The 16,636-nt window shown below is 35.5% G+C and overlaps 1 protein-coding gene across 2 annotated transcripts in view; it reads right to left on the bottom strand.

Moving 5' to 3' along the window:
* MAN2A1 (mannosidase alpha class 2A member 1) overlaps positions 1-16,636 on the bottom strand; it is a 106,025-nt gene that overhangs the window by 14,908 nt on the left and 74,481 nt on the right. For both annotated transcript variants that reach the window (XM_038123341.1, XM_038123342.1), the window contains exons 16-19: positions 13,716-13,830; positions 10,171-10,304; positions 8,945-9,086; positions 5,907-6,040 (exon numbers count right to left, since the gene is read on the bottom strand). In XM_038123341.1, coding sequence (XP_037979269.1) covers positions 5,907-6,040; positions 8,945-9,086; positions 10,171-10,304; positions 13,716-13,830 — 525 coding nt within the window. The remainder of the gene's footprint in view (positions 1-5,906; positions 6,041-8,944; positions 9,087-10,170; positions 10,305-13,715; positions 13,831-16,636) is intronic.

Raw genomic sequence — 16,636 nt, 5'->3', positions numbered from 1 at the left:
AAAAAGGTTGGGTTGCACAGAAATCAGATGTAATAACCTAGAATGAGCTGTGGTGGTCAAGCACTGGACTTCATCAGAGACTTTTATGCCCCTTTTACCACTTGTTACTCCTCAATCCTTCTCCTTCCCCTCCTGTTTCAGTTCTACTGAACATCCCATAACTAGCCTCTTGTTTAAAAAAAAAAATTAAAAAAATTTAAAAATCCAGACTTATCTTAGTCTAAGGCAATTTCTGTTGATCTATCTTGTTGGGTTTCACACCAGGATCAATCTAATTTTCGCCCTTTCATGGTCTCAGGAGCAGCTGAGACCACTGTTACACCTATCCACTGTTCTTAGGTGACTGCACTTAGTACAGTTAATGTTGAATCAGGTGCCATAACAGAAATCATGATCTGGATGAAAGTGATCAGAAAAGCAGATAGAGAGCATGAGATGTTTCCTTAGCAATAGAAGTATTTTATACTTCAGTTATAGCCTTTCCTGGCAGTTTTATTTCTTCTATTCTAATTCTTCTTAGAGTTTATTTAGATATTATTTTATAATGACACAGGAGGAGGGGCTTAATGCCTAAATAAATACCCCATGCTAGGCTTGTGGAACAGATCTGGTGCTAGATTTTCCCAGAAGATTGGCAAGATCTTATCCTGTTCCAAATAATGGCAGAAAATAGGAATCAGAAATTTACTGGAGTTCAGCTTTGATTGAGGAAGTAGTTAAAAAACTGATGGTAATGACAGAAAGTACACAGCGATACCTGCTAATTTCCAGGCACTAGAACTCTGCTCCTCATGCAAAATTCTTGCTACTGGAGCAAACTTGCATGTGCAAGGAGGTTATTCCCAGAGAGTGATTTCATTTTAAAATACAAGAAGAGGCTGGACTTGTACACTTTCTCTCTATTTTAGGAAGGATTCTGCCCTGCAGTCAGATCCTGCCTCAGGAATTAACCCTTCCTAGAAGTGGTGATACATAGAGGTTTAAATTTCAGACTTCAAACTGCTCTAGCTCAGATAAGCTCACAAAAGACAATAAAGAGGCCTACCTTCATCCTTTGATGAATTGTATGAGCTGCAAGTGGAAAGACCAAGGTTTTATGCTATGCATAATACTGAGGTAAAATTATTTTAACCAGAGCCAGCAGACAGGTACACACAAATGAAAACAGATAAAAACAAACCAAGGAAAGTAATTCACTGTTGAGACGTACATAATTACATGAAAAAGAACACAAAAGAGACGTAGCTGTATGTCCAGAACCCAGAGGAAGGCAGTCTTCTGTGCTACTTGCTCAACCCAAGAGTCAAGTGACTGCTGCCCTGTTTCAGGATGAGAATGTTTCGTAACAGGAACATAGGGATGGAGCTTGCAGACAAAGCAGTCTTTATTTAATAGCTTTCTGCAACACATCTTTGTCACTGCATCATGAAAAAAGAACTTGAAGGAAATTAAGCATAAAAACATAAAAACAATGACAGTGCTTGCCTGAAAACAGATGGTATTTGTATATAAATAAGAGATGTAAACATTATTCTTGATTTGCAAACACAAAGTTCCTCCATAAGAAATACAGTATGAACTATACAGTGGTAGGACAACTAATGAATTAAAAGTAATGTTTTAAGCAAAATTGGAAATTAACATGTACCTGAATATCTCTTCAAATGAAATACAAAATTAGTGTTCACCCCTTAGTAAATATATGTGGTAAGGCTCGAAAGGAGATGCATAGTATTTTGTGTGAAAACAAGAGGAAAATGTCTTTTTTTTCCTTCTGTGGCCACCATAAACCCCCAAAACCCTAACAAAACCTATTTGATGAGTTCACTGTGGCACTTACAATTAAAAATTATATTAGAGTATCTGAACCTGTCACACATGGGCTTGAAAAAGCATCTAAATTGTAATAATTAAGCCAATGTCAAATTTGTGCTTTTTCAAGACATCAAGTTAATTATGAGTTAATTATAAATTTCTAAGGTAGCATAGCAATGTTACATGTAGCATAGCAATGCACAGTACAATATATAGCTACAGTGAGAAACATGCACATGCATTATAAATAAGCACATCAATAAGGAGCAAAACCAACACAATAATCAGACAAAAATGGCTGTATCACCAACCATAAATTTTCAGAGAAAGTGGGTACTTATAGAGATTTACTAAGAAAAAAGCGTAGTTGTATGTTGTGGAAGAAAAGGAGTTTGATTATCTCCAATGTATTTGTGATTTTATTAACTGTATTATTGTTCCTCTAAACAACGTTGCCCAAAAGTAAGAGCCATTTGATCCACTGAATCCTCTGCTCTCTGCTTAAGCCCACTCCATAAATCCAAGTCAAGACAAGGTATGAAACAGGAGTCTTAAGAAGAAAGTGTTTGCCTGGCATGGCATCTTTTCTCCAGCTACATCTTTGATGAAAAAATATATTACTTCCTCCTATAAATCCTATTTCTTTCACTTCTATACTGATATAACATGCTGGCATTCAGAAAATAAAAGGGTATTAATGATTATTTTTCCAAAAATGACATAAATTCAGTTCTTGGTTAAAAATCTGAAGAAAGAGAAGACAGTCTTAGAAAAGGATTCAAAGAGACATCCAACCTGAAAAATGCTTGCCAGGAGAAAATGAACATATAAGAAGGTTTAATTACATCTAGTAGAATAAAAATATATATGTAGAAATTATATCAAAAATACAGTAAAAAAAACAGAAGCCTGAGGAACACAGTTATCAATAAAGGAGATGAGGATAACAACGTGAAATGGGATTTGCCCAGCTCTTACTACAAACACAGCTCACTTAACCAACAGTACTGTCATTGTGAATAAGTCTTTAGTATTCATCTTAGGGGGAAAAAAACCCCAACAACACCAACCAGAAAATATAAACACAAACCTCCCTACCAAGTCTCTTCCTTCCCCACAAATACTAAAAAAGCTTCAGCAAAACACATCAACCTGAAGTCTTTTCCAGAGACAATATCTGAATGAGTATTTATGACTGATTAGATGAGCTAGAATTCAAGAGCCAAAACCCAGGTAGTATTAGGATTAAGAACCTATTACAATACAGACTGAGTATAGCAATGTTTACTAAGAATTATTAAGAATTTCACTCTATTCACCCACTGCACATAGGAGTCTCCAGGACATTCATGTTATTTGACCCTGCCATTAAAATTTACTGTTCAGGGTGGGGTTGGGAAGGAAGGAAGGATTTTAGAGATACAAACGAAAAGAAATTTTTGGTAGATACTGTGATAACAAATTTCTCCACAGTAACTTCACCAGTGATGCACAATTTTAATTATTTTTGAACTGCACATGTGACACTTCACATACTCTCCTTTTATGGGTAAGTTTCACATAGAGCAGCAAGCATCCTGTTCTTCAGAATTTTTTCTTTGAGAAAAGATAGAATGAAATGTTTTGGAACATACATTAGGAAAAGCTTGTCATGCCAAAGATGTCAAGTGGTCAAAAATTTATCCTCCAGTGGCTCCTGAAGTAAATAATAAAATAGGGTTGACAACAAAATCAGGGTCAGTGTATGAGTCACATTGTAGCTGATTTCATACATAAACTGCACGTAATTTCACCATAATTTTTTCTGACATGGTTATTTTTAAGCTATTATGACAACTACCTTCTGAGTAACTGGGCTAAAAAAAGTATGATTGCACATCTAAGAAACAGAAAGAGAATCACCCTTACTTTAACACTGAAATAGTAACATGAATCAGAAAATGCTACGAATGTTCAGATACACTTTGAAAAACAAAATTCTAGAACATTCTAAATATATAAAAGGGGAATTCCAGATACAATGACAGAAAGAAAATGTTTCCTTAAAACATCTTGCTTGGCTCCTGGGGCTTGTGTACATTGGATCAGCCCCTCTTGGACTGTGCCTACTTCCCCACAGTTCTGATTCCACTTTCTGTGAAGTCCCTTCAAGAGTGTATAAGAACCAATTGCCCTTAAAGTCTTCTGCAGGGGGACTTTAAAACCATTATAAACTCAGCATGAAGAGTTATAGGGAAAGAAAGATGCTGGAACACAGGTTTCCAAAACACCTCAAATTTTTGATTGCAGTAGGTAACTGCCCCTTCTCCTTTGAAAGAGTCTCAGTAACTTGCACAGAAACTTTCATATCTGTAGGACAGATGATTTTAACAAAGAAAGGGAATTACATTGGTATTCCGCTGAGATGATACCTGACTTGTATCACACATGTAAACACTGTACTAACTTGAAAATTCCAGCATTGCTTAGGCTGCCTTTACTCTATCTGAGGTAACTTCAAAATGTTTTCCAATGGAGTGGTTTGGTCTGAAGCAGCAGCTGCTCTGAAATTGAACTTGTGGCCAGCCCCACTCAAGGGAGAACTGTGCTACTTTGCAGAGCAATCTCAGTGTGTGTGGACCAGTTTCCTTTTAGAAGGAAGTAAACCAGGAGCTTCCCTGGAAATACGGCACCAAACATGCCCTAGCCCATCACATCTTGATTATGGTCAGAATGGATGACTAACCTTTTATGTCTGTTCTGACACGAAAATAGATGGCATTGAGCAGGGACTGGACTGAAAGTGTTCCAGAGGTGCCTTTTAGCGAATTGTCTTATGGTTCTACGGAAAGCACCGAGACTGCACACAATGTCACTACAAGCACGATGGCACTAACTGATTTGATCTGCTTCTGTTGTTTCAAATTATTTTCTAATGTAAACATAGATTTCCATGCCAAATAATTCTTACTTACCAGGTCCACATTCTAATTTAACACAACGCAAATTACCCTGGGTATGAAAGAATTTTTGGGTGGCAGTATAGATCCCTCTGCAGGTTTCCTCTTGCAAGGATGGAGTAACCTGTGCAATGCTTCTTGCTGTCACAGTCAGACTGCTGCTGACCTTAGGTTAGCTTGGGCGGCTGCACATCACACTGATAAATGCAGTTAATATGCAGCCTGCATTATACATAATGAGGAACTAGAAAATCATAATGACATGTACAACCTGAAAAAAAAACCCCACTGTCAATCATTAAATGGTGAAAATTAGCTTTAAGCTTGATATTATCATCCTCTCACAGTGGTTAATGATAGCCATTATAAACCAGAATTAATTTCAATTTATCTGCATACTCATTAGGAGCTTAGTATACAACCTCTCATCTTTAGCTATGCAATGGTTTTAAAATATACTCAGTGCTGTATCATGATTCTACTGCCTCAATATGAAGATGTACTTATGATTTTGTCCTTCTCAAAATTGATTTTAAAAAAAGAGAAAATATGAAGAGCAGAAAGAAAATTGAGGTTATTCAAAAGACTGGGACACAAAAAGGCAAAGTAAGATATGTGCAAACAAACAAAAAAAAACCCACAACAAAATGGTCTCAACTTTCCAAGAATCAAAATGAAACCAAAAGGTTTTTATGTTTGCCATCTAAATATTTCTACCTGAATCTTATTCTCTAAGAAAATTATATTTATAAGAGGTTTTCTCTTTCTACACATTCAAGTAAATTATTTGTCAACCTTTGTTCAGACTCAGTTAACATTGTTAAGAAATAGAACTCACACTAATTAGCAGCTTTTTAAGGCTTGTTCAGTAAAAAAGTAATTAAAAAACAAAAAAGAGACTTCCACAATGGTACCCCACTCATATATTGAAGCGTGAGTGAGGAAGTAGGTACTGCAGGATTTATTAGAGGAATAGTGAGAGATGAAGTCTTTAAAATCAGAATATGAAAGCAAGATGACAAAACTCCCTTGGAAGCTACATTTCCTTAGTTCTACTCATGGAATAATTCATTTACTGAGTTTTTTGCTGCTGCAACAGAAATTAATATTTACATCCTATTCAGCAAAAAAGTTCCAGACGGTGAATCCTACCACATCTGTTCCATGTCTTCTTTCCAACAGCAATCGGAAGACATTAGCTGTAATCTTGTTATCTTGAACACCTTGTCCAAGGCCACGGTTGTCATCCTGCATAAGCCGACGATCCATGATTACTTCCAGCTGACCTGAAAGAGCAACATGAGGATTATACTAGTATCAAGAATAGATAAGTGTTCTATTAAGCATAAATAACCTGCCCTAAAATTTAACTTATTTTTAAGAAATCATAATATTTCTCTTGAGTTTGGAAGAGCTATTGGCTGATCAATATTGTTAGGGTTGATTATAAAAACAGTTAATACCACTGGACTGTGGCTGTTTATAACCTACAAAAAATTTGTCACAAGCCTTTCTGCAGAAAGTCCAGCAATTTTTACTTTCAGAGTTTATATAAAAGTTTAATATGAAAAAATATATACTATTAACTACTATTTACAACAAGGATACTTGGCAATCAAACATGCAATATAAAAATCACTCCCAAGTAGGAGAGACCTTCTGTAGAGGAACTAGGAACTATCTTCACCTTGTACTTCATTCTTTTGTTTCACACTTGAAGTCAGAAGGAAAAAAAAGGTATCAACAGGAGTATATAAATATTCACAATCACTTCTTGTATGGATAACTTCACTTGTAGGAATAGGAAAGAACTTTGCACTGGATAAGCACTGAGCATGAAATTCTGAGTTTATACTGAACTGCAGCACAGCCACTCAAAATAGTTCTTTGAGCATGATGTTAAATTATATATAACCTGGACAGTGAAGTTCACTTTTTTTCAAGTGTCTATCTCCAGAAGGAAATCAGATTGGGGCACATAATTAAGGCTGTTACGTATTTTGCACACTGAATCTTCAAACAAGAGTACATATTTCCTAAATAAAACTGAAAGACTGAAGTGCTTGTATCCTGAATAAGAAGTTCACAATTTAAGCTTCTAGAAAAGGCTGCTTACTAAGGCAGTCTTTTTTATACTTCAATGTTCTACAAACACTTACCCGATTTTCTCAAATACTTGTTCCTCCCTTCCCTCAAGTACAAACAGATTTTGTTTATCCAGGAGAGAAATCAGCTGACAATGAGTAAGAAAAAACCTGCTATTTTGAACTAAGGTTCTATGCATATGACTTTCAGATAGTGGGTTATACCTTGAGCCACACCTGTGTCTCACACACAGGCACACAGCTACTGAGGTTTGCTTGCCTAAACTGAAAGATTTCTGAATTTTCTTCCATGATCCCTCTGAGCTCCTGAAAGACTTTCAGAAAAAACGTCATGAAGCGTATGATACTCTTCAATCTCTGAAACTTCAGCTTCATTTCTGCTCTTTTTTGAGGAATCCAACATGCCTTCAGGACAAGGTAGCCAATTTAGTAATTTAATGAACTATTACTTAATGATAACAAATCAGATTAATTCGGTCTCCTTTTTTTCTTAGTGGGCACAGAATAAATATTTCCCATTGGTGTATCTTAAATTACATAATACAGTTTGTCAAATAGTGAAACAGTCAAGAAATCAATGTCATGTCAGGTATGGGATACATCTGTTGCTCTTTTATTTAACTGGAGTAGGTGAAAAGCCTATAACGTCCTCTGACAAATTTGAAACAAGTGCTCATAGATCAGTTTCTCCCTGATGCTTAACTGCAAATTATCGAACAGTGCTAGCCTTAACTTCCCCAATTTGACGGCAGAGAGTGGGAGTGTCTGTGGATTTAGATGGTGCATTATCTTGTGATGGAGACACTAAGATTGTTAAAGAACAAATACAGACACTATTATCAGGTAACAGCCTCTGCAGACTAATTCAGTCTCCAATACCCATTTAATGAGTGCTTAACAACATCGGTGGTGTCAGGGTCATTCACAGGATCAGGCCAATAGGAGCTGGGTTTCCAGCAAAGGGAGGCATGAAAAAATGTGGTTTGGGTCTTGTATCCAGTACACTTGGAACAAAAGACTGGTATTTTCCACTGTGGTTTTATTACAGCATCACTGTATAGTCAGTGTTAATTCCTTGCCCTAAAGTGAATTAGGTTTGCTAATGCTGCCACCAATCCAGCATAGTATTCACCTTTTGTAAGAAGAGAGCATTTATGACATTTTTCTTAAAAGAAACTGTGAAGTAGGTTTTGTTGCAGTTTCTGATGGACTCTTTCTCTTCTGAGTATTCATTCCATTATTGTCCAAAACCATATAAATTTAAACTGACAACATATATTACAGCAAGAAATTATACATATTAAGTTATAAATTATATACCTTATTTTGCCCACTACCTCTAGCTTTATTTGAATACCTCCCCCATTCTGATAGAATGAATAACTGTCCTCTGTTTCCAGTACTCCAGGCCATTCATCATACCCTTTTCTGCTCCAAGGAGCAAGACTGTGTCTCTTTTGGAATTCTTAATATGAATTGATTTTTCTTGTCAACATATTAATCAGCACTGTCAAAGTACTCCATTAAATTTGTGCAGTATCATTTTGCTTCAGAACTATGTTCACTCTTACACAGGGTCATATTTATCCTTTATTTCACTAATGCTAATCTTCAAAAAAGCTGCTGTTGTTTTTCCTTGTCAGGTAACTTAGGCTGTGCTGTATATACCTTAAGACTAGTGCTGTCTACACTAAAGCAAACAGAACAAAAAACATGATCAGCATCCTTCTTAAGTCCTCTGCTACTAGGGCAGTATGAAAAACCCTTTAGTTCTGTTATTTCATTCCACCAGAGATCTTGGGTGAAAAATAGCTGGTTCTGACAATTTACTGCTCTTTCTGTCTTTTTCGCAATCTTTGTCCTCTCCCTCTAGTTTGAGAGAGATCTTTCATTGAAGATGACAGGATCTCATGTGTGACCAACCTCTTCCTCCTCTCTTATGGACATACTTTAAAATTTGGCAGAGATGGAAAAAACTATTTCCTCTCTTCAAATGCTTGTAGGTAAGCATAGTAATCTCTGAATGAACTATTTCAGAATATCATGAAGGAGACACCTTTGTCATATCTTTCATCTTATATTTACCATTTTTCAAGCTGGCAACACCTAGAGACTGAGCTGAATGAAGTGTAAAACGAGCGCCAACATCTTGGATATAAGCCATGGTAGTCATAGGATAGATATTTGCTTGAAGAGGCAACTTGCTCATCGTCAGTCTAGGCTGGATCTGCAATATGAACACAAACTTCAAAAACATACATTCTTTTTATGCAATTAAATTTCAAAGACATTTTCAGACATTCATCCCATGTGCTTTGGAAGAACAACCATCACGAAAGCATTCACTCAACTCTATTATTTAGCTTTTTTGAGATTTGTGGCTAAAATTACCACTTTGGAAATGGTAGCTTCAGTGTACTTTTAGATCAAACAATACTAAGAAAAAATGTGAAAGATTCACCAAGGGAACCTACAAAAAAGGAACCTATAAAAAAGAATAATCACAGATATAAAGTAAAAGAAAAAATTTTCTCCTCTAGAGAGCAAGCAGTGAATAGATTTAAGGTAGCAGAACAGGAATTGTTGGTTTATAATGGGCACTTATTGAAGTGCTCTTGAAATTCTTGAATGGTACATGAAAAATTAGTAGTAGTATTAAAATTATTTTCATGTTTAAATATTCACTGTCTCCAGCAAAATGCAGTAGTACAGTAACTGGAAAACTAGTACTCTTTTATTCAGGAGTCATGGTCTCCATGTATTTGCAAAACTATTTTTAGCAAGAAAGGAAGGTAAGGAAAAACAATTTTTCTCTCCTTTGTGTTTGCTGCACAGTTCAAGTTAAGACAATAGCCCTCTCCTCAGATGTATTACCCATAGAAAAAGCATTATACATAAAATAATACATCATTTATTTCCAACACAGCAGTAAGCAGCTGTTCACTAGGTGTGGTCCTTATACACTGTGTTATTCAATGGGTTTCAACTAAACGAATAAAGCAGAGGAAAAGAAGTCATGCATGTATACAAGCAACTACTACTAACTACTAACTACTTGTCATAACTTCCTGTATTATAATTCTTCTCTTAAAAAGAATTTAAAGGAATAGTCAACAAACTCCCTAAAAGCACACAGTTACTTCTTAGTCTGGTTTACGTCAAATGTTGTAACAGGTACATTTTTAAAAAGCATTTCTGCTTTTAAATGATTAGTCTTGTTTAACATGAAAGTTTGTTTAATATAATCTCTTTACATTTAGACAGTCAAAACCTGACACCCTAAGCTTTTATAATTAAAAGATGGTAATTACCTGATATCCATTAAGATCAGTATAGAATCTGTTTTGACTGTTTATGTCGGATGAAATTCTCATTGCAAGTTCACGATTATATTCTCCTCTTATGTCCACAATATTGGAAACTTCAAGAGACTGACCTTCCAAACCTACATGAAAAAGATGCATTTAAAATCTCTAAAAGTGATTGCCACATGTGTAAGAATGACTGTGCTCCCAGGACACAATGATCTAGATTTTGTTTTCTCTTATACCTAACGAGATATTGGAAGACAGTTCAATTATGCAACAGATGACAGAGCAATATTTCTAATTTGGTACAAATTGAGCAGACAGTCTGAAAGGGAGCACTGAAGGGGAACAGGAGCAATACATGGTAAGAACCAGTGTGGGTTCCAGTAAACCAGTAGGGAACAGGACACAACTGTTAAGTGCTGTCTTTAAATAAATATGCTAGAGCAAGACCTGATCAGTTGCTTCTCCCCTTCACTCTTAAGCAGCTGTCCCCATTCCCAGACAAAAAATGAAGTTACTAGATTCTTGATAGAACTGTTCAACTGAGCAGGAAACTTTGAGCATCTTCTTTAATCAAACGAGACTCCTTAAGGATAGTGAATTAAGAAATTTGAACTGATTAAAGCACAAGCAGGACACAAAACTTTGTTGACAGGGAAAAGGTTCATATTTATTAAAAGACAGATTAGGTGTCTGAAAATTCAGACAAGTTTTTAAGTGAGATTTTCTTTTTCTACAGTGCCTTGTACTGAAAATTAAATACCTCTAATAATGACCTGACCTTTTCAAACAGTTCAAGTCACAGTCTGGAGTGGAATCATACCATCATCCAGCATCACCACTTCTACCCTTTTTGTAGTCTAATGGGATTAATGACTGCAAAAAGAAATGCACCAAGCAGAACACAGATATGTATTTGTTTCCACATCTATTTTAAAATCTAAATGTCACCTGCAGAAGTACAGCAACTGTTAAAATGTTAACATTTACCAATGGCTATTAAACTTCAGTGCTAAATGAAAAACACTTGGTTCAGCTAATTACTTTTATTTTCCCAAACCTAGTCTGGAAAATGTGGATTTTTAAGCTCCACTTTTGATGCTCACAGTAACAGATTTTCCAATTATTTAATATATTTTTTCCAAATATTTAGGAGCATGAGTACATTGAAGAAGAATACAGTAATTCATTTAGACTGTTATCATTTTTGTACTGTGTAATTTGAGAATATAGAAAAATACAACCATGAAGAAAATAAAGTATGACAAGCTTCTGATAAAAAGATTAACAAAATCATGATAATATCAAAAGAAAATGTCAATGGCAGCAGAAGCTAAAAATCACTCAGTGGTCAATTACTGAACAGAGTTGTCAACCCAGAGTATTTTCTGCCCAAAATCATCAGAATTTTAAACCCAGAAGTGGTAAAAGCTATTTTCCCCAAAATTGCTGAAGATATAGGTGTTGGGAGTACAATCCAACAGCTGGATTAGCCACACAATCAGTCTTTCTATCCCCTGGCAAGGAGGTAGGTTACAACAGGAGATGAGATCCTGATTTGAAATCAAAGTGCATTTATACACATAGTGATTTTTTCTCACATACCTAGTAAGACTTCAAAATATCTTATTTTAATTGAAGTCATCCTATATAAATAACTCCCCTTACAAAGCCAAGGAAATAGACCTCAGCAAAACAATGATGCAAAGCCATCAAATTTTAAACTTTGAAAAAGAACATTTAAAGAAATTTAGATAAAAACACACCAAAGAGCAAACAGACAATATATAAAATATATTTTGCATCATTTTTCCTTGTCAAAGTAGAAGCATGGTACAGGACTTACCCATGTACACATTGCATTTGTAATGGTGTAACTATTGAAACATTGTGATGACTTAAAAATTGTCAGAAAAACCAAAGGAAAAAGGTAGGCAGTACACTCACAAAGAAAGATAAATTTAAGTGTTAGGAATTGGCAAGCAATTTTCACTGACAACTCATTTTCTGTGAACTGTGAACTGAAATACTTCTAGCAGGTATTAGGTAGCAAATTAAAGAAAAAGGAGTACTACAGAATAATCCACTTTAAGATGATTTTAACTATTTGTCACATAAAACAAATATATAGGCTATATATATATATATATATATATATATAGTCTTGAATATATGTTGTGTTTCCTTAGAATGCTCAGCAATGAATGTAAACTCTTGGTTTGTGTTCCTAAGGAGTGTGAGTTAATGTTTGATCCAGAATTACTGTATCAGTTGGGAACTGAATTCTGATGAGCTTTTGGCATATGTATAAACTCCAGCAACTTCACACGTCAATGTACACACGTCACAAAAATGAAGTATCTGAATCAATTTTAGTTCTAGATCAAAATACACTAGAACTAAAACAAAACAAAACAACAACAACAAAAAAAAAAAAAACAAAACACCAAACCCGAAACCCCCAAAAAAATCACACAGATGATGTCATTACTATTTCTGAGACCTAAAAGAAAGAAGGAGAAGGTAAGCAAGACTTTCAAAGTACTGATAACTTTTTTTTTTTTTAGAAGATGTTTAGGAAAAATAATTAAATATGATAAATAGGATTTTAAAAAACATGAAGACAATTTTGAATCCTACAGTAAAGTTGGTAATACAAAACATGTAAGTTCCTTCAACTGAAAACATTAATCAGTGCCTCTTTATTTCAGAATAATTCCAGTAATGTAAATAATGAATGCATGTTTCTTAATTATAGAAAGATACACTTAAGCATGTTAACTCGAGTTTCCATATGAAAATAATTGTATACAATTGCACCATGATTTCCTCCCTCTTTTACATTTTTCAGCGGCCAATACCATCAAGTTTGGAAGGGTAGAGAGTTTCCAAATTTACTGTTTACTTAGAATTTCCCTGGAAATCAGTAACTGAACAGTAGAGAAACAAGCAACTTAAAAAGAAAACTGAAGGAAACAAAGGAAAACTGGTGTGATGTTATGTCCTACGAGCCAAAAGTTGATGTTTGGTGCTAGTGCTTCTCAACAGACACAGAAAATTCTGTCATGAGCTCTCCCAAGCAGAAAAAGAACATACAATGAAATACTGTAATAAAAAATTAAAGCCTAAAGTTGTGAAGTAAACCAGACTCCTCTATTAAGGTCACTGATATATATTGTACTTCCATCAGTAAATGTGAAACTATGAAAGAAACTATGTTCTTACATTCTCTCCAAGATATTTAAATTTTTTTTCCTGATTTTCAAAATGTGTAACTAGTTACAACATTCAGATGAGTCAGTAAAGTCTGGAGAGGTATTTCCAAAAAATCTGTAGAGTTTAAGTATTCTAGCTTAATGACTAGCATGATACTCAGAGAGAAATCACAGTGCACAGTGCAAAGTTTATTGGAGTCAATACAACCTCAGTCTCACGATCTGTGCACTAGTGCAAAGATGTAGTTAAACATTACAAAGGCAGGTAGGATCCAAGATCATTGTGATGTAAATTAACTGCCAAGAGAGACAGAATTTCACAACTCTTACCTTGGACTTTATACAGCCGCATGGTATGTGTCACGTGGTGAAAAAAACAAACAACTTCTGAGAAAATTGTTCCATGAGCAACTCTTATCGTAGGGGGGTCTGTAAAAATATAAGGCTACAAAAAGAAAACAGAAAGTCAGAGTGAGTATTTTGGAAGTTTTTCATAAATGCAGTGTCAATAAATAAAATATTTAATAAATATTAACATAGTGGGATTTCAAACCATTCTAGATCTAAAACACTGGAGATTAAAATTTACTCTTAATCTGAAATTCAGCAACTTCTGTTCAGGGTCCTATATTCTCTTCAACTACAATCAGTTTAAGTTTCATTACACATCTCACAAGTATTTTATGAGGACTAAGCGATACAAGGTCTACAGACAAGCATATGAATGTATTGACATTGCATCTGGATTGATCTAGAAAAATTATAACTGCTAATTAAACTATAGTAATTAAATATTGTACTTCCAAAATTTGGGGCAGGTGGTTTGACTACTTCCATCAGTGGTATACACTGCACAGGGAAAGCCTCCCCTACTGTGCTGTGTAGATCAGTTTGCATATCCTTTGAAAATAGAAGAGAAAGCTTTTTCTTCATCAGAAGCCGACACAGGTGTCAGTGGAGCTCTCTGGAATGTAGGGTAGGGCTGGGAATCATTATGAAATGAAAATAAGGACAGTGGCTTACTACTCATGGCTCCCACAGACTAGGACAAATTTTGCATATTCACAACAAACCAAAGAGATGAAGAAAATTATTTTTCCATGTAGTCACAGTATTTAGAGTCTTGGCTAGGCAAACAGTGACTTTTTTTAGAAAAAACATTGATCCCACACTAAACTGTGTGCTCCAGATGGGAATAAATGGATGGCTGCAAAGGTAAAACTGAATTAAATACTGAGAGTGTACAAGCCAAAAATGAAATACATGCAACTGCTTCAATAGGGAAACAGCTGTAAATAAAGACTTCACTCAGAACAAACACATCCCAAATGCTTGAAAACCACATTATTCAAAGGGATCTAGTCAGAAAGCTCTCAGAGGGTGGCTGTTTTATTCCTGTGTATAGCAAGGCCATAAGGACAGAGCATGGTCTTTCATGAAGCAATGACACCAAAGAACAGATGCATCTTGAGAAAGAGCAGAGATCAAGCCCACATACATACAGACAAAACACACTAGAGAAGAGCAAGTAGAGGTAAATATCCAATATTCATTGAGCATATAACTCTAGGTATAACAGGGAAGATTTCAAGAAGTATTGTATAAAAGAAAAATTGAAAGGGACTTTCAAGGGCAAAAAGCCCGCCTTTTGTATTCACATACTTATTCTTAGAGCTTCAGAATATTCTTTAAGCTTTGCCAGAGCTACAAGAGGCAACTCTGCAGTTATCAACTACAGGAATATTTTGTGCTGGAGTTTGGAAGAGAAATCACAGTTACTTATGCTTTGATAAGATTGTTTGGTTTAGGGTGAAAAGGCTTTTTTGTACTGAAAATTTTATCCAGGTAATCAATAAAAAACCTCAAAATAGTGTTTTAGACTTCTTGATAGTCTACATGAGAAAAGAATTATGGAATATATCTGGTCAATAAGACGGACAAATGTTATCTGTTATGCAAAATCCGTTTGCTAGGTGAGAAATACAGAAGGAATATGGCATTGAGGGGGCATATTAGACAGATGAGCTAATACACTGAGATAAAAGAAATTTGAAGACCAGATCCTAGGTTAGAACCTCTTATTTCCATGAAAAACTGACAATATCCATAACTGTAGACTGAATTCTCCCCTTCCGGCAGAAGAGACTGATAGTTGCTTTTCTATCATGTATAGGCAGAGAAGACAAACTAATTTAATCGGTGACTACCTGGCTTCTAGAAGTTAAAAATCCCACAAAGGAGAACCTGAATGACCAAACAAATGGTGGAGTAATCAAACCCTTCAAAATCCTCCCTGCAGGGCAGAGCAGTATGAAGATACTCAAGCTACCAAAGACGGACTGAAACAGCACCTAAAGTAACTCTCAGAAAAGGAACTGAGAAACCTGAGGTCATCAGGACAAGCCAATGACCTGTGACCTAGGAGAATGTCACTTACACAGCAGACTGCCAGATATATTCTGTTGTCAAAGTAACACAGATCTTATGGTCTTGTGTAGTTTGTAACAGTATTTCTTGCTTCGATCTCGCTGGAGCTAGCCAGCAAAATGCTAGCCAGATGCTGGGTGAGTGACAGGAATGTAAAAGGCTGTGCACTTACTAGAAAAAAATTACCTAGAGTAATTTCAAAAATCAAAAATTAAAAAAAAAACTAAACCCAAACATTAGGAGGAACTCCTTTCCACTGAGTTTCTTAGCACAAAACATGAGCATGATATTGATAACAGCTATCAAAATACACAGAAAGCTGAAATGAGATGGATATATCAGCTCTCAGATTCTGGGATATTGCCACAAATATAAGTTCACACACCTGAGGCTCCAGGCTGCACATGTAGCCAAATTAGCTCCTCTTCTGAAGAGAAATGCAACTTATTATAGACTGTTCCAAACAGTCTAAACAGAAAGATGGGCTGATGGAAAAGGAACTGTTATTTTGCAGATATAGCCTGAAATGAATCAATTTAAAAAAAAAAATAGTTCTTAATTTTGCTAGGGCCTGCACTGAGTTTGCAAGCCTCCAATTCAGTCACAGTGTTAGAAAAGGCACAAAAGAGGAAGGTAGCCTACAAAGGCAGATGCTATCACATAGTTTTGGGGATCAGACAAGTTCTTTCTGACAGAAAGAGTGGCAATATGATGTATACTCAAGTTCTCAAGGATGACTGATGTTCCCTGATTATTGGGCAAGCAGGGAAAATGAAGTTAAAATAGAACAGGGGAGCCTTCAAATTCATATTTAGTGCTTAGAA

The sequence above is a fragment of the Motacilla alba genome, chromosome Z (genome assembly GCF_015832195.1).
Source record: "Motacilla alba alba isolate MOTALB_02 chromosome Z, Motacilla_alba_V1.0_pri, whole genome shotgun sequence".
In the NCBI taxonomy this organism is placed as follows: domain Eukaryota; kingdom Metazoa; phylum Chordata; class Aves; order Passeriformes; family Motacillidae; genus Motacilla; species Motacilla alba.
Note: the sequence above shows the minus strand (reverse complement) of the source record. Positions and strands in the feature narration are given on the sequence as shown.